A 23,919-nucleotide genomic window follows, 5' to 3' on the forward strand; every position below is an offset into this window, starting at 1 on the left:
AAACCTGGGCTCTGATCCTGACTTGACCAAACTAATTTTGTGACTTTGAGAAAGTCACTCAATCTCCTCAAATGTCAGAAGAGGGGAATAGTATCCCAGGTCACATGAAGCTCAAACATTCTATATTGCAGTATTCTCCCAGCTCTAAAATTCTAAGATATCTTATACGATATGAAATAGAATTCAAATTCAGCAAGGGCAGCTCACCATCTGAAACAAAGCTGGTTAATTCTTTTCTTAAAGTAAAATATTCTCCTGTTTTTAAACATTTTAATTAAAAAAAAAAGTTAAACACGGTGCTCCCCAGTTCCAACCCCATTGCCCCAAAACAAAAAAAAAAAAAAAAAAAAAAAAGCTCGACTTTAAAGTCAGGAATCAACAATGATAAGGCTTAGAGGGTCCTTAGAGACCATTAACTTCAACTTCTTCACTTTCCAGAAAAGGAAACTGAGTCCCAGAGAGTAGAAGTGCTTAGCTCTCCTACATGGGGATGGAGACTATACAATCTCTCCCAGCAGTAATAATCTCAACAGCAGAATTTGGTGGCTATAAAAATGCTCTATATCAATTAAAGCATCTGAGTCTTACAATAACCCAGATAAAAAAGGTAGTGCAAACGCTGTCAACCTCATTTCACAGATGGAAGGTCTGGGAAGAGAAGCAGCCTACCCAGGACTAGAACTTGGCTCTGATGTTTCCCCCATTTGACTGGGAGTGCCTCAGGGCTCTCAAAGACACCGTTCTGTGCCTGATACAAAGTAGGTGCTTAGTAAATGTCTGACGTTTGGCTTGTAGTCCCTACCAGAAGTGGATGCTCTACTGTAAAATCACTGGGCTGGCCTAGCTAGTTGCTAAGGTCCTTCCAGCTCGAGCATTCAAAGAATGGACTCTAGAGTATATTATAAAGAATATGATTACAGAGAGATTATGGAGGCTAAAGACCCTGCTGATTTCACGTTAACTATGAACTTCCAATATGATTCCTCTAGACCAGTGTTTTCCAAACCTGAAGAATAAGGTGGATCTGTGACCTCCCTTCTTTACTGCTGACCATTCTGCCCTAGGTGGATAGAAGCCAGGTGCAAGGGAGAAGGATGTAGGAAGAACAGGAGAGGATTTACAAGGGAGGAATGATGTACAGAGATGGAGCCAGTTTTTAAGGCTTATAGAATTGTTTTTTTTTTAATCCAGAACCTATGATTTTATTGCTGTAGGGGACTCCCCAGTAAGGAAAATCCCTTTACCAACACAGACTGGCAACTGCTCTGTAATTCGAGGGTTGCTTGGGACACTGGGAGGTTTAGAGACTCACCAAGGGTTACTTGGCCAATATGTGTGAGAGTCAGCACTTAAATTCAGGCTGTCTTGACTCTGAGGTTTAGAGGGTCCTTAGAGACCCTCTCTATACCATAATACCATGCTGCGTCTTGGGTTTATAGGTTTTAAGAAGTAAGGAGTATTGGAAATAAAAGTTTCAAAGGTCAATAAATATTTAGTGTGGATGGGTAGTTAGGAAATTCTTATCTACACCATCTAAGACAGGGCAATTCCTCTAGATAGTGACCACAACTGAGGTGCCCTTGGACATTCACTCTGATGTATCTGAACAATATCATGCAGTTATCTCTTAGGGGGAAGGCACAGGAGATCATGCCTGTCACCTCTGCTACTGGGGAGCTTGAGGCTAGCGGATCATTTAGCTGGGAGTTCTGAGCTGAAAGCTGATTAGGTGTCCCTACTAAGTCCATTACTAATATGACGATCCCCCCTGGGGATGGGGGAATCCATTAACTTAATTTTGCAATGTTTTGTGAACTGTGTTTCAATATAATTGGTTACCTTTGTAATTCTATGTATTTTATTTTACGTGTTTAAAAATATTCCTCTGTGAAGAGGTCCACAGGCCTCACCAGAATTCTGAAAGTACTCATGACATAAAAAAATAAAGGCGGGGGTGGGGGGTTAAGAATCCTGATCTAGAATCCTAATTATCTATACAAACACACAACAAAGGGATTGTGAAATAGCCACTAAACACTCTATGAAACCACGGGAGTATTTGGAGTTGTGGCTAAGGAAGCTACTCTGCCTCAAAACCATCTGTTCACATATCTGGAAGCGGAACAAATGAGGCCATTATTAGTCATTACCCTACTACTCAGTTCTAATTAGACATCTTAGAGGTGGAAGGGAGCTTGAGAGATCTTCCTGTCCATCCTGACACCCTACCTTCAGGCAGGGAAAGAGCTATCATTCACACTTTACAGCTAATATTTCTCCAAGTTGGCCACTAGATGAGAAATTGTTTTGGCTACAGCAACTCATTAAATCATCTAGTACTAAGGTAGCAGAGGGCACAGAAGCTGGCTTGATGTTCAGTAGCAGTGCGGCAGGTTTGGGGTTGGAAAATCTGGGTTCAAATTCTCTTACATATAAAAGCTGGGTGACTGTGGGCAAGTCATTTAACCTCCCTCAGTTTCACCATCCATAAAATGTGGATAATAATTCCATCTGCCTCCCGCCTCAGAGGGCTGCTAGGAGGCTCAAATGAAAGACAGCATGGAAAGGGTTTTGTAAACCTCAAAGTGCTAAAACTACATCGGCTACAATTATTATTACTGGGGGGAAGGAAGACCCACGCCTATGACATCCCAGATCCCTGAGAGGTGATGCAAGGGAAAGAGGGCAGGACGTGGTATCAGAGGACCCAAATTCAAATCCTGGTTCTGCCATTTACTGTCTACAAGACCTTGGGCAGAAGAACTCACTTTCCTGGTCCTTGGTTTCCTCATCTCTAAAATCAGGGGTTTGGACTAGTAAGCTCTAAGGTCTATGCCAGCTCTGAATTTGTGCTCCGAGGAGCGGGTCTTCACCACTTCAAAAAGGTTATAATTTCCCGTGTGCAGCAAGCGTCCTCACCACACTCTGTGGACAAAACATTCATCTCCAACAGCCAACTCATGCATGAGCCTCTGCACTTAATGAGGCTGTCGTCTGATGACAGACATGCTGTTTATCCCTGGGCTTGTACTCAAAGCTTCTCCAGCCTGGTGGAACCTGCCAGGGTGTCTTCTGCTGGCACAGTCTTTGAGAAGCCAGGGTCACCTTGACACCCAGATAAGACACTAGAAGGAGACTTGGGTGAAGACTGTTGTTACAGTGATGCTGGTTAGTGGTGCTGTGGATGACGCTATCAGGAGTCCTACCCTTAGCTGAAGAAGGGAGAAAAGGTCCCTCTGGTGAATGTCATGTTTGTTTGAAGATGTCGTTTTACCTCTGAAACAGCCCACCGAAGCTTCTTCAGCTGCTCCAAGGACTCAGGTTTAGACAGAGGACCTTGGGGGTTCTTCAGAACATATTGGGTGAACATGGACTCTCCGGCATAAAGACAGGAGCTCCCTCTCCGGGCGATCCCTTTCAGGGAGCTACGGGAAGTATAAAATCCAGTCCAGCTTTGAAACGGCTCTAAGAAGGAAGGTTAGAGAAACAGTCTAGTACCAAAGCAAGGATGGCCTCAACACTGCTAATGATGCATGGCCCAGGGACCCGAGCACCCACGTCTACCCGACTCAAACCAGGCACTATGCTCTAATGGGCAGACGCTGGAGCTGACTTCACAACTTGATCCCCCATCCTGGGAATGAGCTCGAGAGAAGCACTGGACATGAACCTGGACCTTGACATACACCTGTGACTTTTCCTCCTCTCCCACCTCAATGAGAGTCCAAGGCCCCCACACACCACAGCAAAAGGACCCAAGGTCAAACACCAACCCACACCTCCGAACCTTCATACATCCCTCCCCTGCCTGTGACGGATTGCTCCCTCCACACCACACTTTCTCATCCCTAAATAATGGCAGACCTCAGCATTTACAACCTCCCCTTGCCAGCAGTGTTTCTATCATGATACTCCCAAACACAAGACCAGGTCAATGAACTGCTAATTGTGTTGGGGGCCAGTGATGGAGGGAGCTGGTCCCCAAGGCTGCACAGGGCATCCCCTAGGCTCACTTCCTTCTCCTGGACCAGTGGTGCTCCAAACCCCTGATACCTGGCAGTGTAGTAACCACGCATTAGCCAGGGGTGTTCACCGTCACGGCACAGCATACAAGTTCTCTAGGAGCTGCCACGGTTTAAGAAGGACAGAGGTAAGTTAGAGCATCCAAAGGAAAACAACCAGGATGGAAGAGGGCCAGGAGTCCATGTGTATAAGGATCAAAGAAACTGGGCATGATCAGCCTAGAGAAGACAATCTTCAAGCACCCAAAGAGTCGTCATAAAGAGACAGGACCAGACTTATTGCATGTTACCCCAGAGAACAGAAGGAATGGGTGTAAGTTGTGAAGAAGCAAAGCTAAGCTCCAGGTCAGGAAAACCACCCAACAATGGAACTGTCTAAAGGAAAGGGGCTTCTTAGAGAGGTGGGGGGCTCCCCATCCCTGGAGGTCTTTCAGCAGAGGCTGGATGACCACCTGTCAGGTATGCTACAGTGAGGATCCCTTTGGTGTGTAGGCTGGACAAAATGGCCAACAAGGCCCCTTCCATCTCTCCAATTCTGTGATTCTTCCATGGCCATTTTCAGAAGTAGCACGGAGTCATGGACAGAGCACTGAACTTGGAGTCTGGACGACTCGCATTCAGGTCCCACTTCTACTCTCTCTAGCTGTGGAACTCTGGGAAAGTCACTTCACTTCTCTGGTTGTCCTAGCACCAACTTTGTCACAACCAATTTGAGCCTCAGCTTCTTCTTGTGTAAATTAAAGGGGATTTGATGAATCAACATGCTTTCTTTTGGCTTTTTGAATAGATGAAATCAATAAGTATTTACTGAATACTTACTATGCATGATATACTAGGACACAAAAAGACATGGTCCCTGTAAGATGCTTAAAATAGTAGGGAAAATGAGACAAGTACCACTGGCAAAAATAATAACGCTAACAACAGCATAAACAATAATTACTGACATTTATACAGTGCTTGAAAATTTGCAAAGTGGTTTATGAAAATTATCTTGTTTGACCCTCACAGGTGACCTGTGAGTAGGCAGTGTATGAAATAGTTCTATTTTAGAAAAGGGCACATACAGGGAGGTCACTTTCCATAGGGGACAATCATGGAAGGCTTCCAATAGGAGGTAGCATTTGAGCTGGGTTTTAACAGATGGGAAAGATCTCAAGAGGCAGGCAGGGCAAAGTAAGTCATTCCCAGAAAAGGCAGCAGCCTGAACAAAGCTGGTTCTGGAAAAAGGCAAAAGGCTGTGGAAGTTTGACAAGGGATAGGGATGGTTTTACCAAACAGACAATAAATTGTGATTAAGAGAGCTATAGAATCTTACTGCCAGAAGGGACTTTAGAACAGCAGAGAATGTCAGAGCCATAAGAAATATTAGTAAAGAACACAGAACAAAGAATGCAAGAGCCAGAAGGGACCCATCAGACTAGAAGAGAACAGGGCTCAGGATGGAGATGCTAGACCCAGAAGAGGGACATCAGCACTTACTTAGTTTCATAAACTCTTTTGACAGATAAGGGAACTGAGGACTAGACAAAGGAAATGACTTATTATACAGCCAATGACAGAGATGAAGCTAGAGCCAAGGTCTCTTGGTTTCTGGGAAGAGCTGTTCCAGCTTCACTGTATGACCTCAGGAAGGCAAATAGGAAGCAATACACCCAAGAGCTGTAATCAATCTGTGCCACTTGAACTCTGCCATCACATCTTTAAGTGGGGAAGCAGGAGGGCAATCCTTTCTGGTGAGCCCTCTGAGAGTGAACCGCCAGTCAGTCACTCATCCTGTGCTGCTCTTGAAGTCTGGGACATGCCGAGGTGTGTGCGTGTGACCTCTAGTGGCTTCAGGGAGGCAGGTGACAGGCACTTTCAGATACCTCTTGGCATGGTGGCTCAATGGGCCAGTGTTAGGAAGGTACCTCTCACCTCCACTTAGGCACCGTGAGCAGTGGGCAATAGTACCTCTGATCAGCATTTTAGAATTAAGGCTTATTGTCTAAGCTTCTTTAACTTTCAGAAAAGATCAGAATAGGTGAGATTCCTTTTTTCTTGAAGTCTCATTCACCAGCTAGCAGGGCTGCTGAAAATGCAACCCCCCCTTTTTTTTGTTTGTTTTTTTTGTTTTAGGCAACTGGGGTTAAATGACTTGCCCAGGGTCACACAGCTAGTAAGTGTCAAGTGTTTGGTCTGAGGCTGAATTTGAACTCAGGTCCTCCTGACTTCTGGGCCGGTGCTCTATCCACTGCGCCACCCAGCTGCCCCATGCAACCCCTTTTTAAGCAACTGTCTTGAAGCTGGACCATTTCAGTCCTCTTGTAAATTAGCCTCAGTTGAAGCTATAGAACTATAATGCCTGAACTTGACTGAATCCAACATCTGAGAAAATGCACTTCCATCCATTCTTTGCAGAGGCAGGGGATTGATTATGGGTGTAGAATATTTCACGTATTGTCAGCCTCCGTTGATGTGTTGGTTGGTTTTGCTTATTTGCTTGGAAAAAAAACTGTTACAAGGGATGGCTTGCTGGAGAGAGGCATTTATTTGTAAATGAAAGTGATTTAAAATGAAAGATATCAAGAAAAATTTTAGGAAATTAGCCTCAGTTATTTATGAGTTTCCCTCATAAGCAACTAAAATCTGCAAGTGGGGCTCCCAGAAACAAATTTATTAAGTTCCTACTATGTTATTAGTCACTGTGCTAGTTACTGGGAATACAAAGGCAAATGTGACACAGTTCCCTCAGAGAACTTCTAGCCTACTGGAGAAGCCGCCATGTTCATGTTAAAGGATATATAAGCCACATACAACGTAAACACCAAGCAACTTGAGATGAGGAGACATCAGGTGAGAAGAAGGGACCAGGAAAAGTCTCTTGCAGAAGGTGGTACTTTAACTGAGTCTCCCTCCAAAAAAGAAGAAGGACAGCAAATACTGGACTTCTTTTGTTCACTTATGCAGCAACACAACATGGTCCCAAGAACACAAGGCTAAGGAAAAAGAGAGCTGAGCTCTAAACCCAGCTCTGTCACTACTTAAGCTCTAGAACCTGTGCCAAGTAATTTCCCTTTTCTGCCCTTGGTTTTCCTATGTGTAGAATGGGAATGGGGCAGGGATTGAGCTTCTGAGAAGGATATTGATAAGCTGGAGAAACTCCACAAAAGGGCAGCCAGGCTGGTGGAAGGCCTTGATGGCTAAAGATAGGGTTCAAGAACTTGGGATACTTAGCCTAGAGAAGATAAGATTTAATGGGGACATGATAAACATCCTCAAGGTCACAAAAGACCGTCACATGAAGGAGGGGATTGGCCCCAGAGGAACAATGAAATTGTAGAAATTGCAGAAAGGCAAATTTAGGCTTGAGCTAAGGGAAAACTTTTTAACAATGAAAGCTGTCCAAAATGGAAAGGGCTGCCTTGGGATGCAGTCGTTCCTCTGTCATTGGAGGCCTTCAAGCAAAGGCTAGATGATGAGTGTTTGTCAGATATAACGTAGAACAGATTATTGTGTAGGCATGGGTGGCCCCTTCGGGCCTTTACAACTCAGAATAGCGATTCTGACTGTGTGATCCCCAAGGTCCTTCTCTGCCCTGGTGATTTATTATCTGTTCCAAGGTCTCTTTTGGAACATTCTGAATGTTCTCTGAGAGAAAAAAAAAAAAACAGAATTTAATCACAGATCTGAATTTTTTGTCTTCATTATAAATGTCATAGGGGAAGTATCTTGAGGTTGGGACACTGCTGTTTTTCCCTTCGCGTCCCCAGGGTCCTGCACATAGTAGTCAATTAATGAAGGCTTATTTAATTGCATTTTTGAATGTGTTGATTGGTTTGCTTATTTGAAACCTGAAAACAGTGAGGCCTCTGGTCAAGTCTGAGTAGCTTGAATGGAAGTCACTCGTAAGACACATACAAACCCCAAGTATAACCCAAAGTGAGAGGGAAAGCAGGCAGTGTAAGTACCTGTTGAATATGGAAGAAAGTCCTGCTGGTTCCGTGTGTTCCAGGTGACATTTCGATCATGAATGGCACGGAAATAATCACTCACGGTAGCATACTCCACAGTAACCCCAAACTCCTCAGAGTGGTTATTAATATAGGCTAGCAATGGATCCATGTTGGCGAACTGGACAGACGAGTTAAAGAACTGCTTGTCACAACCCTGCAATTCACAAACAAAAAGGATAACATGGCACCAGGAGCAAGGAGACCTGGGCTCTCAACAGAGCTTCCGCCTGGTAACACACTTACCTCTCCATCTCATCAGTCCAATGGCACACCTCTCCCTAAGGGCTGTGAAGATCTCTGAAAGGTCTATTTGTGATGGCATCATTATCTCTACAGACAATTGCGAGCCCCTCAAATCATGATCTCAGTTCAAACTGGAAGCACAATCTAAATGATACAGGTATCCAAATGTAGTAGAAAGGCCCAGATCTGGGAGATAAGCAATCTGGGTCATAGGCCTTCCTTGGTTCTTAACTAGTCCTGTGACCTTAGACCTTCTCCTCTGTGGGCCTCAACCTCCCCTTCTATAAAATGAAAGGGTTAAATAAAATAATTAAAATAAAATAAATAAGAATAATAAAATAAAATAAAATAAAATAATAAAAAATAAAATAAATAAAATAAAATAGGGTTTGTGCCAGCTCAAGTATTCTGTGTTTTCTGTTCTAGAGTTCATCCGAACTCCAGTAATCTGTGAATCTGTGAAACCAAACTGAGGGCAGAGGATTTAACTTGCCCAAGAACAAGAATAAGAGATGACATGGAATTAGTTTTCCACCTTTTTAGCCTTTTATTAATTAACTAATTAATAGTTCATCCAACAACCATTTAATAATCATGTACAATGTATAAATCACTGTACTAGGTAATGGATGGACAAAGACAAAACAAAACAGTTCTGTTAACTGTTCCTTGAAGGCAAAGATTATTGTGTGGGGCAGTGGTGAACACAGAGTGTTACACCTGGCAGTTAGGAAGACCTGGGTTCAAATCCTGCCTTCAACAATTATTAGTTTGTGTGACCATGGACAAATCACTTAACCTCCATGAGCTTCAGTTTTCTCACCTGTAAAATGGGGATACTACCTATACCACCTACCTCTCAGAACTGTGAAGTTCAAATAAGATAATGTGTGCATAACTTTGTACTTATTAAAGGATCATATAAATATCAGTCATTATTATAAATGCTTTTGCCTAGGTCTGAAATACAACATGTACACAGACGAGAAAGCCCTAACAACTTGGGGAGGGGGGAGAGAAGAGTCAGGAAAGACTTTCTCCTCCTGTAAGAGGCAGCATCTGAGCTGAGCCCTTGAAGGAAGCTAAGAATTCTAAGAGATGGTGATAAGGCAGTGTAGACATGGTAGAAGAACATGAGATAATGGAATGGCAAGTTCTCTGAACATCCAGAAGGTCATTTTGGCTGGAATGGACAGTATACAAAAACATGGGGTGATCTGCTTGTCTTGGATGGAGCCCACAATGTCCAGAGGTGACCCTGAGACACCATGTTCAGGGTTGGATGGTAAGTCAAGTGCACCCAATTACAGCTGGCCATCATTTCCCACAAGCCCATGGTGTAGCATGAATGACATTGCTGATGACATTAAGGAAGCAATGCATTGGAGTGGAAAGATCTCTGGATTTAGGGAGTCTGACAACCTGGATTCTAATTCTGGTTCTGTTCCTAATTAGCTGTGCACCCCCTGGGCAGATGCTTCCCCTTCCCTGGACCTCAATGTCCTTCATGGCAAAATGGGGATACTAATACCTGCTTTACCTACTTTCCAAGGTGTTTGAAGACTGAATGAGATTGTGTATGTGAAAGCACTTTGTAACCTACAAAGTTAGTAGGAGTTAGTTCTCCTAAGGGTGAAGTGTTATTATTCATGCCTTTTTAAATGATGATAACAAAGTGACAGCGGAAGCAGGTTACTTAAGGTTACTGAAAATGAATGGCTGGAGTGGACCCTTTAGTGCTGAGATGGGAGTGCTGGTTAATCAAGCATTCTTTTAACATATTCCTATAGAGGACTTTTTTTTCTCCTTTCCCTTAACTCTTTTTGGGTAACAGATTGTCACAGATAAAGAGAACTTTAAAACACAAGATATAGGATTTTAGAGATGAAAGGGAGCTAAGAATATAGAAAACAGAACATTAGAGTTGGAAGTGACCTTAGAACATAAAACACAAAATGTCAGATCTAGAAGGCACTTCAGAACACAAAACACAGAAAGGTGAAACTGGAGGGAGCTTTAGAGCATTAGAGCCAGCAGGGACATTAGAACACAGAATGTTAAGAGCTGGAAGTAAGTTTAGAACACAGAATGTTACAGCAGAGGGGCCTCAGAACACAGAATGTTTCAGCAGAGGGGCCTCAGAACATAGAATGCTACAGCAGAGGGGCCTTAGAACATAGAATGTTACAGCAGAGGGGCCTCAGAACATAGAATGCTAGCACTGGAGGGAATCTTTCAACATGAACATTAGAGCTGGAAGAGGCCTTAGAATACAGACGTCAGAGCTAGAAGGGACCACAAGGATCATTATCTTAGTCCTAAGTCCCATGGAAATGTGCCATCTCTGGGTTGAAGGGTCACCTTCGAATGTGTCCTACTAGTTTCAGTAAACACAATGAGACCAAAAGAGCCTGGTCTGGGAGATCTGGGGTCTAGCCCAAGCTCTGCTGCTCCCTAGTTGAGCAATTCTGGACGAGTCATTTGTTTCACCTGCTTCCTCTCATCTGTGAATTGCAGACACTACGACCTGCCCTATGACCTCACCTGGCCTCCCAGGCTGTTATAAGCAAAGTTCTAAACAAAACTGCATTTAAAGAAGTAAAAAACTCCTGGCACCTGCCAGGTATCTTTTTTCCAAATGGATGCGCAATCACCAAACCATAACCCACCACTACTAATGAGACGATTCCAAGGTTCCTTCAAAAGGAATAAGGAAGTTTCCAGTGGTTGGTCAGACCACTCAGAAAATATAGGCCTTTATGAGCTTCCTGGTTAATGACTTCCTAAGATCCCCAAAGACAAGTGCCTTCCCAGCTCCCTGTGCCCATCAACAATTGTGATGTTTCCCCTTCTCGAAGCCAATGTGTGTCCCCCTCGGGTGCTTTCTATCCAATGCCTCTGCCGGCACTGTGCCAGGATGGAGAAGGCACCAGGAGACCTGGATTTGAATCCTAGCTCTGTGACCTTAGTCATTTTATCTTTCTGGGCCTGAGATCCTTCATCGATGAAGTGGGGAATAATAATCCTTGCAATCCTGAACCCAGAGAGCTTTTGTGAGGTAAGTGCTTTGTAAAACTGAAAGTAATTTTTTAAAAAAAGTGACAAGGGAGTTTATTAGGATAATATATGGAAAGGGCTAGGTAACCATAAAACACAAAACAAATGTAAATTATTATTATCATCAACAATATTTGTACCTCCACCACCAAAAACAAACTTCTCTGTTTTGGTATTCAAAGACCTGCCCAACTACAGCGGCCTTCCTGCCATTCTCTCCCTTGACATCCTATGTCCCATCTCTGCACCTTTGCATAGGCAGTCCCGCATGCCTGAAATACATTCCCACCTCTCAGAATCCCCAGATTTCTTCAAAGCTCAGCTCAAACACCAAATCTTGCATAAGGCCTTTCTTGATCTCCCCAGCTTCCAGTATCTCTTCCCCCCACCCCACCTTGTATTTATTTTGCACATATTTATATATGTTCACATTCTATAGTTATCTCTCTCCCTAATGGAATGGAAGCTCCTTGAAGGTAGGGACTGCTTTATTTTTGTCTTTGTATCCCCAGAGCCTAGCAAAGCAACTGGCACATAGTAGGCACTTAATAAGTATTTGATTAATGAAAGAAAGAAAGGGAAGGAAGGAGAGAAGGAGGGAAGGAAAGAGGGAAAAGAGGAGGGATGAAAGAAAGAGAGAAAGGAAAAAGGAAAGAAGAAACAAAGGAAGGAGGGAGGGAGGTAAGGAAAGAATGAATGAAGGAAGAAAGGGAGAGGGAAGGAAAAAAAGGAAGGGAGAAAGGGAGGAGGGAAGGAAGAAGGGAAGGAGGGAAGGAAGGAGGGAAGGTGGGAAAGAAGGAGAAAAGGGAGGTGGGAAGGAAAGAAGAAGGTAAAGGGGAAGGGAAATGAAAGGGAAGGAGGTGGGAAGGAGGAAGAAAAGGAAAGAAAGAAGGTTAGAAAATAAGGACAACTTGATTTCACTTGATCGTGCAGCAATACTACAAAATAGGTAGTACAAATATTGTTATCCCCATTTGACAGGTGAGGAAACTGAGAGATCAAGTAATTGACCCAAGATCAAATAGCTAATAAAGGCGTGAAGACAGGGAGATCTTTCTACTCCTCACCCAGAGCTGTTTTCCACAACATCATATTGCCTCTGTAGTTATAAATGTGAGAGGTGGGCTTCTGAGACTGAGACCCTAACCCTCTTACCCACGGCCAAAGTACATCCCGAGTCCTGAACCAGGCTGCTCTCTCCTTGATGTTGGCCACCATGGTCCGTGCGTAGAGGCTGAGGCTGGCATTTGTCACTGGCAAGCTCATGTTGGGGTAAACACCATCTTTAGGAGGGTTAGGGAAAAGTGCAATTCCATTCCAATAAAAGCCGGACCTGAGGAGGAAACAGACAGTTGAGGTTCTTTAACGTTAAGAAAAACAACTCAAGTCTCTATAACAACTGCTCTTCCTCACAAGAGGCCTCTGAGGGAGGGAGGGTAGGTGTTATTTCCATTTTACAGATAAGCAAATGGAGGTTCTGAGAAGGTAAGTCACTGCCCCTACAGCTGAACTGCCACTTAAACCTGGGTCTTCTGACTCTTAAGTCGAGCTTTCTTTCCACTTGCCCATACTGCCTCTCACTGCCAAGAACAATACCTCACATTTATTCCAGTGCTTGGCACAGTGCCCAGCACATAATAATAATAATGATAATAGAAACAGCTCACATTTATTTAGTGCCTACTCTGTGCCATACACTGTGTTAAGCACTTTACAAATACTGTCTCACTGGATCCTCACAACAACCCTGGGAGATAGGTGGTATTATTACCCTCATTTTACTGATGATGAAACAAAGGCAAGTGAAGGTTAAGTGACTCGCCTAGGATCATCCAGCTGGTAAGTGCCTGAGGCTGGATTTGAACTCAGGTCTTACAGATTCCAGGCCCAGTGACCTACAAGGCTATGTACAGCAAGAGCTATATAAGATGCCATGCACATTGTGGGCAGTCAATAAATGTTTATTGACTGACTGGTGACTGACAGTGATTGATGAAGTCCACAAAGTTCCTTACATTCATGCTCTTATTTGGTCCCTACAAAAACCAGGGAAGGTAGACGGTCTTATCCCCATTTGAGGTAACTGAGGCTCCAAGAGGTGAGATGCCTTGCCCAGGGTCACCCCACTCTTTTTATCCCCTAGGCCTGGCATGGTCCCTGGCACCTAAGTGACCTTTAACAAACGCTGAGTAAAGTGATACGGGTGGGATTTGAAGTCTGGAATCCCAGAAGCCCAGCCCAGCACTCTAAACACTGGGCTACACTGCCTCTCTGCCCACTCTAGCCCAAGCACCGGGAGAGGCCATTGAGGCTCAGGTACTCTGGCTACTCCAAGAGCCAGGCTGGCCAAAGGGTGTGCTATCGATCAAAGTACACTGACTGAGAACCTGGGTGTGAGGGGTGCAAGGAAGATGAAGGTGCTGCTTCTTCTACCACGAGATCTGCAACTGTTCTGGGGAAACAGTATTGGATTTCTAGTCCCAAAACTGGGTTTAAATCCCAGTTTTGCCATTCATTAGCCGGGCAAACTTGGGCAAGTCATTTAAGCTCTCTGGGACTCTGCTTATTCATCTATAAAATGGGAGAATAACATTTGCTCCACTTACCCCAAAGGGGAATTATGATGAAAACACTTTATAAATGGTACAAATGTGAGCTATTATGTTAATTGTTATTACTACTAACAAGGAATATAAAAGAGATAAATAATAATACAAGGTAATATATGCCAAGTAAAGAAGCAACTTAGCACAGTGAAAGAGTGTTGGCTGTGGAGGCCAATGACTTGGGTTTGAATCCTGGCTCTGCCACTTGCTAGAGTGACCTCCCTAAAGACTCAGGGTATTTCCTTGGGGTTTGGGTGGTACCATCAAAAAGATGGCATTTGAGCCGGACCCAGAAGGATGAGAAAGTGTGGAGGGCATCGCTAAAACAGCCTGAACAGAAGTAAAATAGGAAACGTGTGAGTGAGAGAGACCGACAGACAGACAGACAGAAATAGAGACACAGAAACTGAGAGACAGAGACAGACAGAGAGACTGTGTAAGGTATACTGGTGGGGGGCGGGGTAGGGAGGATGGTAAGTAAAGTAGTTTGATCAGAGCAGCAGAAAGGGTGTGGTAATAATAATAATAATGATGATAATAATGGGTTCATATACAGTACTTTGAGGTTTGCAAAGTGTTTTACATATAGCATGTAAATAAGACACTAGGAATGAAAGAGAAGCCAGGGCCCAGCTGTAGAGGCTTCTGAATGCCAGGCTGAGTCTGAATCTTATCCTGTTGCTAACAAGGAGCCACTGACTATCAGCATACTTAGCTCATTGGCCCCAGGTGCCTTTTTTATTTTTTAAAGTTTTTCTTGATATCTTCTGTTTCTTACATCAGCACAGCTATCCCATGTATTCCTCTTATTCCCTCTGCCAGAGAGAGCCACCTCATATGACAAACAGTATTTTTTTAGAAAGGGGAAAAAAAAGGCAGTAGAATTGATCAATAGAATGAAAAAGTCCAAAAATATGTGTTATATATAACAGCTGTGGACTGCCCACCTCCAGGGAGGGGTAGATTGGGGATGCCTTCTCATATCTCTTCATTCAAGTCCTGTTCAGTCTTTGTAATTGTGTTTAATTTACTTTGGACTTTAATGGTGTGTTAATGTTCTTTCCATTTATGTTTGGAGGGAGGAGGGGGGAGGGAGAGAGAGGGAGAGGAAGAGGAGGAAGAGGAGAGAGAGGAGGGAGAGGGAAAGAGACATAGGCTCTTACTTCCCCCAGTAGAGGACCCAGGTTCTAGTCTCAGTTCTGACACTTACTAGCTGAATGACCTCAGGTTACTAGCTTAACCTCTGACATTCAATGTCCCAGTCTGTCAAATGGAGAGAATATAACCTGAACTCAGACTGTACCCCTGTAGCCTGTAGAAAGGCAGCCCAGGTCACTGTGAGGCTTGAATGACACATAATGGACAGGAAAATGTTTTGAGAAGCATTAAGTACTTTATAAACATAAATGGTTATTATTTAAAAAATCAGGGTACGGAAATAGAGGCTCATGATGTCTATCAGACCTTAAGCATAGCAACGGCACTGGAATGCCCGGGAGGATTTTCCCATGGTGATTCTGCAGGACATTAAGCTGGTCCATTAGTTTTCAATCAAGGGGAACAGTAGTCAGTATTGAGACTCATATTTCTCTTCAAATGATCAAGTTACATTTACTGGAGAGCAAGTTACCCCTTGCTTTCTCCCATCTTTGTAGACACACAAAGGAGCCAGAACAAGCCAGAAGAAAAGGCAATAGATGGAATCAGGAAGAACGGGTTCTTGTCCTAAATCACTATTTCTGAGAGTGGCTGGACTATATAACCTCTAAGGTCACTTTCAACTCTAAGATTCATGACAAACTTTCTGTGTACCTTTGGGCAAGTTCCTTTTCCCCTCTGGACCTTAGGTGTTTTTCCAACTATACAATGAGAGGGCTGGACCATACAGTTGGGCCAACTCTAATAATCTCTGTCCTATGTTCTAAGTCTTCTTCCAAACACTCTAATTCTAAGATCCCTATCAGCTAAGAATCTATGTACTATATTCTAGAACAGGAGTCCATGAACTTTGCTTTTGAAATAGTTTGCCATTTCAAAATAGCAGAATTTCAATGTAACGGTTTCCTCTGTAATACTATGAATTTTGGACTGCACATTTAAAAACACGGTTCTTAGAAGGGGTCTGTAGATCTCACTAGACTGTCAAAGGGGAAGGGAAAGGAATAAGCATTTATCTAGTACCAAATACATGCTGGGCACTGTGCTACGTTCTTTACAAATATTAACCCACTTGATCAGGAAATTGATTAAGAACCTGTGCTCTAGAAAGAAGACGCATCTGGAGTCAGAAGCACTGAGTTTAGGTCCTGGCTCTGCCACTCACTAGCAGTGTGTCCAGGCACAAGTCATTTCCTCAGTCTATCCAACAAAAAATAAGGGGGTTAGAGAAGAGGTCACCTCCAATTCTGTGATTCTATTCTCTGGTACTAAATTTTTTTTGTGAGGCAAATGAGGTTAAGTGACTTGCCCAGGGTCACAGAGCTAGTAAGTGTTATATGTCTGAGGCCGGATTCGAACTCAGGTCCTCCTGACTATCCACCTAACTGCCCTTCTGGTACTAATTTTTAAAGAGAACAGCTTTGGTTCTGGAGCCAGAGTACCTGAGGTGAAGTTCTGATTCTGATACTTACAAGTGTGACCATAAGTAGGTCATTCTACCTCTAAAGGCTTTAGTATTCTTATCTAGGGGGCAAAGTGGATTGATTGCTGGACCTGGAGTCAGAAAGACCCAAGTTCAAATTCAACTTCAGATGCTTGCTAGCTATATAACTTTGAGCAAGTCACTTAATCACTGGCTACCTCAGTTTCTTCATTTGTAAAATGAAGATTATAATAGCACCCATCTCCCAGAATTGTTGTGAGGATCAAATGAGATAATATTTATAAAGTGATTTGTGAACCTTAAAGCGTTACATAAATACTACTTATCATCATCATTATTGTTATTACTATGCCTTTCAGCAATAAATCCTAAGACTGATGTCACTTCTTGCTGGACCTCAGAGCCCTCCGCTGTAAAATTAGGAAGCTGGATTAGATGGTCTCTCTGCTCTAAATTCAGTATTTCCAAGGTCTCCTACAGTAACAGGTCCTGGGCAGATTCCATTGCAAGCCAAATAAAGCCACCAGTAAAAGAGAAAGCAAAGACTCCACCAATGAAAGCAGAATATCATTTGGGATCAGAACTCAGCTGATAGTAAAGCTGTCTTTCTGGCCAGACTTAATCCATTCTACTTAACAAAGCCTCCAAACTCACTTCCGGAGGTGCTGAACACACAGAACAGATAACCTTCATTTATGAGAGAGCTGCTTTGCCTCCTATTAAGTCACTGCAGAATTACAGCAGAGAGCAGTCCACAGGGGGAGCAGAATGAAAAAATGAGCAAATTGCTAGTGCTAAATGGGGAAAAGGAGGGGGAAAACTTCCTTTTCATAGAAAATAGAAGCATTTCCTCTCAGCTCAGGGGGGATAAAGAGTGGCCTGTAGCCGCTGAACTTTCTACCATAGGAAAGACATAGGAAATACATGCACACACAAACAAGCATGTATATATACACATATACATACATATATACATACATACATGTGCATACCCATACATATATGTACTGATACACACATTCAGAACTGTCATTAGAGAGGTTGGAGCCTAGCTTTCTCCCTCCACAGAGGACCCATTGTGGGCTGGTCAATATGACTATCCCAGGAGAGAACACCTCAGCCTCTAGTGCTGATAACAGCTATTCCCTCACACTTTAGTGCTGTAACACAAATATGGGTAGCTTGTTAGGGAAAGAACAAGGACAGAGTAGGCTGGGGCTGGAGTTAAAGGATGTGGGCCTGCCACTCACTAGCTATATGCCCATGGACAAGTCACTTAGCATCTGACCCTCTGTTTCCTTGGTGAAACAGGACTAATAATATTTTAATCTACCTTCCTCATTGGGTTGTTAAGAGGAGGGCATTGTGTCAATTTTAAGGTGTTAAATAAATGTTATTTGTTATTATTAAGAGAGTAATGTAACATTGTGAGAGAGGAAACATGGAGTCAGCCTTGGACCCAGGAAATCTGGGTTCCACTCCTGCCTCTGACATGTACTGGCAGTGCCACCCTGAGCAAGTCACTTAACCTCTTGAAACTCCAAGGGTTCAGGGAAACTCTCTAATACCAGAAGGTGCTGACCTGCACTGGTAGACAGTGTTTCCTCACTGGGGAATTCACCAATGAAATCCCAGGTCCAGGCCCTCTCCCTGAGACATACTGCATCTCCTGCCCCTTTCCATCACCCCATCAGAGCACCATGGACACACCAGGGGAAGCCTGGAGGAATTTGACACAGGGCTTTCCTCTCAACAGTCCTTGGGGATGGGTAATGCAGGGCTGCCTCTGCTTACATGGGTTGTCTCCTCTGACAGAATGGGTGCTCCTGAGGAGCATGGGCTGTTTCCTCAGCTTCTAACACAGTGTTTGGCACATAGTCAATGCTCAATAAATGTCTGACTTATCGAAGGGAAGGAGTAAATGCTTATTTATTGAAAACAAAAAGTCAGTTGAAATAAAAGTTCCAGGGAAGTGGAGCAGACAGTGATGGGCAACAGAATGAAGGCTGGTGTTAGAGTGGAAGACCTACATTCAAATCCCAGCTCACCCACTAACTACTTATGTTACCTTGGGCTAGTCATTTAACTTCTGGGGGCCTCAGTTTCTTAAGATGTAAAATAAAGAGGATGGATTAGGTCAGAGGTGTCTGTCAGAGCCACAACTCTCCCCAGTGCCATGAGATTCAAATATCATAATATATCAAAACAGATTAGTGGCCTGTTTCTATTTTAGTTTGATACCACTGGACTAGGTGACCTTTGAGGTCACTTCTAACCCTAGACTTACACCATCCAAAGCAGTATTTTGAAGGACTTGCCCTCAGGAAGACTGTGGTATCTCTTTGCTAGGGTTGTATGTGATGACAGCTTTCCTTTTCCTTGGGGGGATTATATACAAAAGCTATGCTTTGCAAGGACTAGGAATTAAGCAGTGGGTATTGGATGAACAAATGCATGGTCTCTGGGCTTTGCTTCTTTTTTCCTGACCTACTACCCACTTTTCTGAAGGAAGAAAGCTGGGGTAGCACTAGAAAAAATTCTGGATTTGGAATCAGAAAATTTAAGTCTGAATTTTCTTTCTAGCATTTACTAGCTGAGTGGCCTTAGACAAGTCATACTTATCCAAGTGGTTCTAAGCCTTGGTATCCTCCTGATAAATGGGAATAATGATAATAAATGCCATTTACATAATGCTTTAAGGTCTACAAAACACTCCTAACAATCCTGTGAAGTAGGTGGTGCTAAGTGTTATTATCCTCATTTTAAAGGCTCAGAGACATTGTGACTTACCCATGCTTTCACATCCAATTAAGTGTAGGACTTGAATCCAGCCCTCCAGCCTCTTATCCCTATCTGCCCCATAAGGCTACTGTGCTGAAAGTGCTTTATAAACTTTCCAACACACTGGAAATGTGAATTATAATTACAGCCACATTTCTTTGGTATTGTTGAAAGGTTTAAAAAAATTTCCCTTGTATTCTACCATCTTTGTAAAACTTCCTGGAGGTCACATGCACTCCCAAGTCCTATGTGAAGGCAAGATGTTCTTGGAATGATGCCAAGTACATGCAGGCCCTCCATAAATATTAAATCCAATTCAATAAAGCTCAGAGTCTTTTTTAGAAGGACATAATTTAGTCTTGACCACAAACAGAGATCGAAAACAGTACTTTCCAGTCCAGGACTGCCCCCTCCTCATAGCTGGGAACCCAACTGCCTGTGAATAACTCTCAGCAGCTCCAATACCACCCACATGCCATGAAGCCAAGCCAACTGGCCCAGTGATGGGCTTGGACAGGCTCAGGTCCGGGTTTCTAGGAGATGGATTAATGGAGAAGAAACACTTTGCTTAGAACCATCTCAGTCTCTAGGAAACAATTTTCAGGCAGCTCTACAGGCTGGAGTCCAGTGGGAGAGGTGGAGGCTGGCAATAGTCAGTTGCTAAGGCATAATCCAATTAAAAGGGGTCACCCGATGGGTGGAGGACTATTAAAACAGCAGATGTTTTCTTCCCTGGCATGTCAAGAGCAACATTCTAGAAAATCACTAGGAAAGCTCTTCATATTCTTTCATAGGCTGACATCATTCTCATCATCATCATGCCATATTACATTAGTAGAAAATAATACATTTTGGAAGGTGCTTTCATATACACTACCTCATCTGAGCCTCAAAACAATCCTAGAAGCAGGCAAAGCAGGGTTTATTATCCCCATTTTTCAGGTAAGGAAACTGATAAGAGGTGAAGTGACTTACCCATGGTCTTGCAACTATTAACAATGGGTAACCCATTTTTCCTCCCTGTCTCAAGACCCAGCACACTGCTCTGCAAAGAGGGGGCACTTAATGTTTGTTGAAGAAAGGGAGTGAGGGAGGGAAGGAAATGAAGAGGACTGGAAGGGAGGAGAGGAAAGGAGAGAAGAGGAGAGGAGAGAAAGGATAGGTAAACATTATCCAAAACGGCTGCTTCTTATCTACTTCTCATCTGCTTCTCCATCACAGGTCAGGCCCTTACCACATTTTGCTTGAACTACGGGACAACTTTCTAATTAGAATCCCTGCCTTAGTTCTCTCATCTCCAATACAGCCTCCTAACAGCTGTCAAAGTGATACTGTTTAATGGCAGGTCTGATCATATTACTTTCTGGCTTACTAAACTCCAATGGCTCCATATTACTTCTAGGTTAAAAGTCTCGAGATAGACACACACATATATACATACACACACTATGTGTATGTTTTCACACATATAGGACATACAAAAGTGAAAAATGTGTGTATATCTACACACACACAATAGCAAACAAACATATGTATGTGTATGTAAATATGCATAGTGTCTCCCTCTGTTGATTGTAAGCTTCTTGAGGGAAGGAAGGGACTATTTCATTTTTGTACTCCCAGCAATCATCATGGCAGTGCTTACTGGTACACAGCCACAATAAGCACTTAATAATTGCTTGCTGCTTTATATCATCATCAAATTACATTAGACCAGCATGGAACATTCTGGTTATGATTATGGTTTCACATTCATTAGCTCATCTGATCTACATAAGAACCCTGAGAGTTCATTGGGGCAGGGATTATTATGCCTCAGTTTGTTCACATGAAAAATGGGATTAACATCCCACTCAAATGAACACATTCAAGTTAACACTATTCAAATTACCCATTTCCTAGGGCCATTGTAAAGAAAATGCTTTGAGGGGCAGCTAGGTGGGGCAGTGGATAGAGCAGCAGCCCTGAAGGCAGGAGGACCTGAGTTCAAATGTGGCCTCAGACACTTAATAGCTGTGTGACCCTGGGCAAGTAACTTAACCCCAATTCCTAACAAAAACAACAACAACAACAAAAAGGAAAGTGCGCTTTGTTAACGTTACTTGAAATTTAGAGCTCTTCACAACCTGGCCCCCTCTCCTACCTTTCAAGTCTTCTTATATAGTCTTCCTTCCTTCCACCTATTGTGTGACCTAGTCAGAATGACCCATATTCCTTCTGTATAATACTTAGTCTCTGTGCCAGTGCAGTGGCTGTTCCCCAGGCTTAGAATGATCTCCTTACTCAACCGTACCATTGAGAAACCCTGGCTTCCTTCGACACTCAGGTCAAACATCACCTTCTGAAGTGAGGCCTCTCCCAGTAACCCTGGCTGCTAGAATCTTCCCTTCTAATGCTACCTTTGATCTACTCTGTTATGTATTATACGTGGAGTAGTAGTAGTAATAGTAACAAGCAATAACAAGCAATTATATAGTACTTTAAGGTTTACAAAGAGCTTTACAAATATGACCTCATTTTCTCCTTAAATAATTTACACGTCATCTTCTCCCCTTTTAAAATGTGTACTCCTCCTAAAAATAAACAAATAAATAAAATAAAACATGTACTCCTCATGCAAGGATCGAAGACGACTCCAAAAGACTGCTGATGGAAAATGCTATCCACGTCCAGAGAAAGAACTTTGGAGTCTGAAGGCAGATGGAAACATACTATTTGCTTTCTCTTTTTTCATTGTTTTGTTTTGTTTCTTCTTTCTCATGGTTCCTCCCACTGGTTCTAATTCTTTACATCGTGACTAATGTGAAAATATGTTTAATAGGAATGTATATATCTAGAGCCTATATCAGATTGCATGTTGTCTTGAGAGGGGGAGAAAACTCAAAACTCAAAATCTTATGGAAGTGAATATTGAAAACTAAAAATAAATAAATTAATTTATTTTTAAAAAAAGTATATACCTTTAGGATTTCTGCTTTGCCTTGTATCCTCAGCACTCAGCACAGTGCCTGGTATATAATAAACACTTAATAAATGTTTGTTTATTGGCTCATTGATTGATCAACCTTAAAGTATTATAGAAAAAACAGCTGTTATTATGATTAAAGAAATGTGGCCCCTTGTTTTTAAGTACGTGAAAATATTGTACTCATAAAGTACTACTTATGTGGCAGCTGCTATTTTTCAGCTGAGAAAACTGAGTCACAGAGAGGGGGCATGACACAGGCTGTATACACACGAGGTGGAGGTTGGGCTCAAACTTAGGTTTGCCCACTCACTGCCCAACCCGCCACGGTGGAGAAGGCAGTGGGGAAAAAAGCGCTAGGAAATGAGTCCAAAAGAGCAGAGAGAAACAACCGCTCATCTCTTGTCAGAGAGGGAATTAACTTCAGATGCAGAAAGAGACAGACCCTGCAGCCACAGAATGAAGGCCTTATTCAGGGGGATTTTTTTTTCTTTCAATTGAGAATAGTGGGATAGATTAATTTTTTTTATTTGTTTTCTGTTTTGCTTTGTTTTTTTTAGTGAGGCAATTGGGGTTAAGTGACTTGCCCAAGGTCACACAGCTAGTACGTGTCAAGTGTTTGGTCTGAGGCCGGATTCGAACTCAGGTCCTCCTGACGTCAGGGCCGGTGCTCTATCCACTGTGCCACCTAGTTGCCCCAGATTAATTTTTTTTAAAGGAAAAGAAAAAGATATTTATGTTAAGACAACCCACATTTATTTCTATATAATGTACACCATGGTGAATGGGGTTGCTCTGAAGTATAACTGAGGCACTGAACCACAGCCAAAGAAAATGAAAATACACTGCATCATCTTGCTACTAAGGAAAACAAACAAACAAACAAAACAGATTTCAATGCACTGCCTTGATTGGATAGGACTACTATTGATTTTACTGTTTTTGGTATGGATAGAGAGTATTTATTGGAAAAAAAATGTGTAAAGTGCACAGGATTTAAAGAGGACACCATTTATATTTTTTAATTAATGTAATGCTAAGACACATATGCTGTGGAATGAAATTTAATATTTTTTTTTTAAAGAAAGGGCACTAGATTTGGAGACAGAGGATCAGGGTTTAAGCCTCTCGCTGCTCCTTACAATCTATGATTCTCTGGGCTTCCATTTCCTAGTGTGTGGAATGAAGGAATTGGAACAGATGTTCTCTACCATTCCATCTATCTTCAGACCCTAAGGCCTCTCACAAGGGACAGAGTTTTAAACACTGCTGCTCTGTTATCTGATATAACTCAACAAGTCAAGGACCTGTGATTTCGGCATGGAAACTCCCTCCTTCCCTAACTTGAGATAATCATCTGTTTATAATTTAGAGTTTCAGAAATTTGCCTGAAGACCCATGTGACTTGTCCATGGTCCAACTGGCAGGGCTGGAGGTAGGATTTGATGCTAAGTCCCCCTCACTCCAGGCCCAGCTCTCTAGTTGCTAAACCACCCTGACGCTCATTATCTGAGAGACAGATAACCATCCCCAGTGTTTAGCACAGTGCCTGGTGAAATGCTGTTGTTTAACAACAGGTCTGACTATGTCACTCTCTTACTCAATAATGCCAGTTTGTTTCCCTGCACTTAGCAAAGTGCCTGGTAAA

General features: G+C 42.8%; 1 protein-coding gene across 2 annotated transcripts in view; it reads right to left on the reverse strand.

Moving 5' to 3' along the window:
• MAN2B2 (mannosidase alpha class 2B member 2) overlaps positions 1–23,919 on the reverse strand; it is an 82,231-nt gene that overhangs the window by 31,261 nt on the left and 27,051 nt on the right. For both annotated transcript variants that reach the window (XM_027836252.1, XM_027836253.1), the window contains 3 exons: positions 12,473–12,650; positions 7,973–8,171; positions 3,275–3,465 (listed from right to left, as the gene is read on the reverse strand). In XM_027836252.1, the coding sequence (XP_027692053.1) occupies positions 3,275–3,465; positions 7,973–8,171; positions 12,473–12,650 (568 nt within the window). The remainder of the gene's footprint in view (positions 1–3,274; positions 3,466–7,972; positions 8,172–12,472; positions 12,651–23,919) is intronic.

Source organism: Vombatus ursinus, unplaced genomic scaffold (genome assembly GCF_900497805.2).
Source record: "Vombatus ursinus unplaced genomic scaffold, bare-nosed wombat genome assembly UNPS02014818.1, whole genome shotgun sequence".
In the NCBI taxonomy this organism is placed as follows: domain Eukaryota; kingdom Metazoa; phylum Chordata; class Mammalia; order Diprotodontia; family Vombatidae; genus Vombatus; species Vombatus ursinus.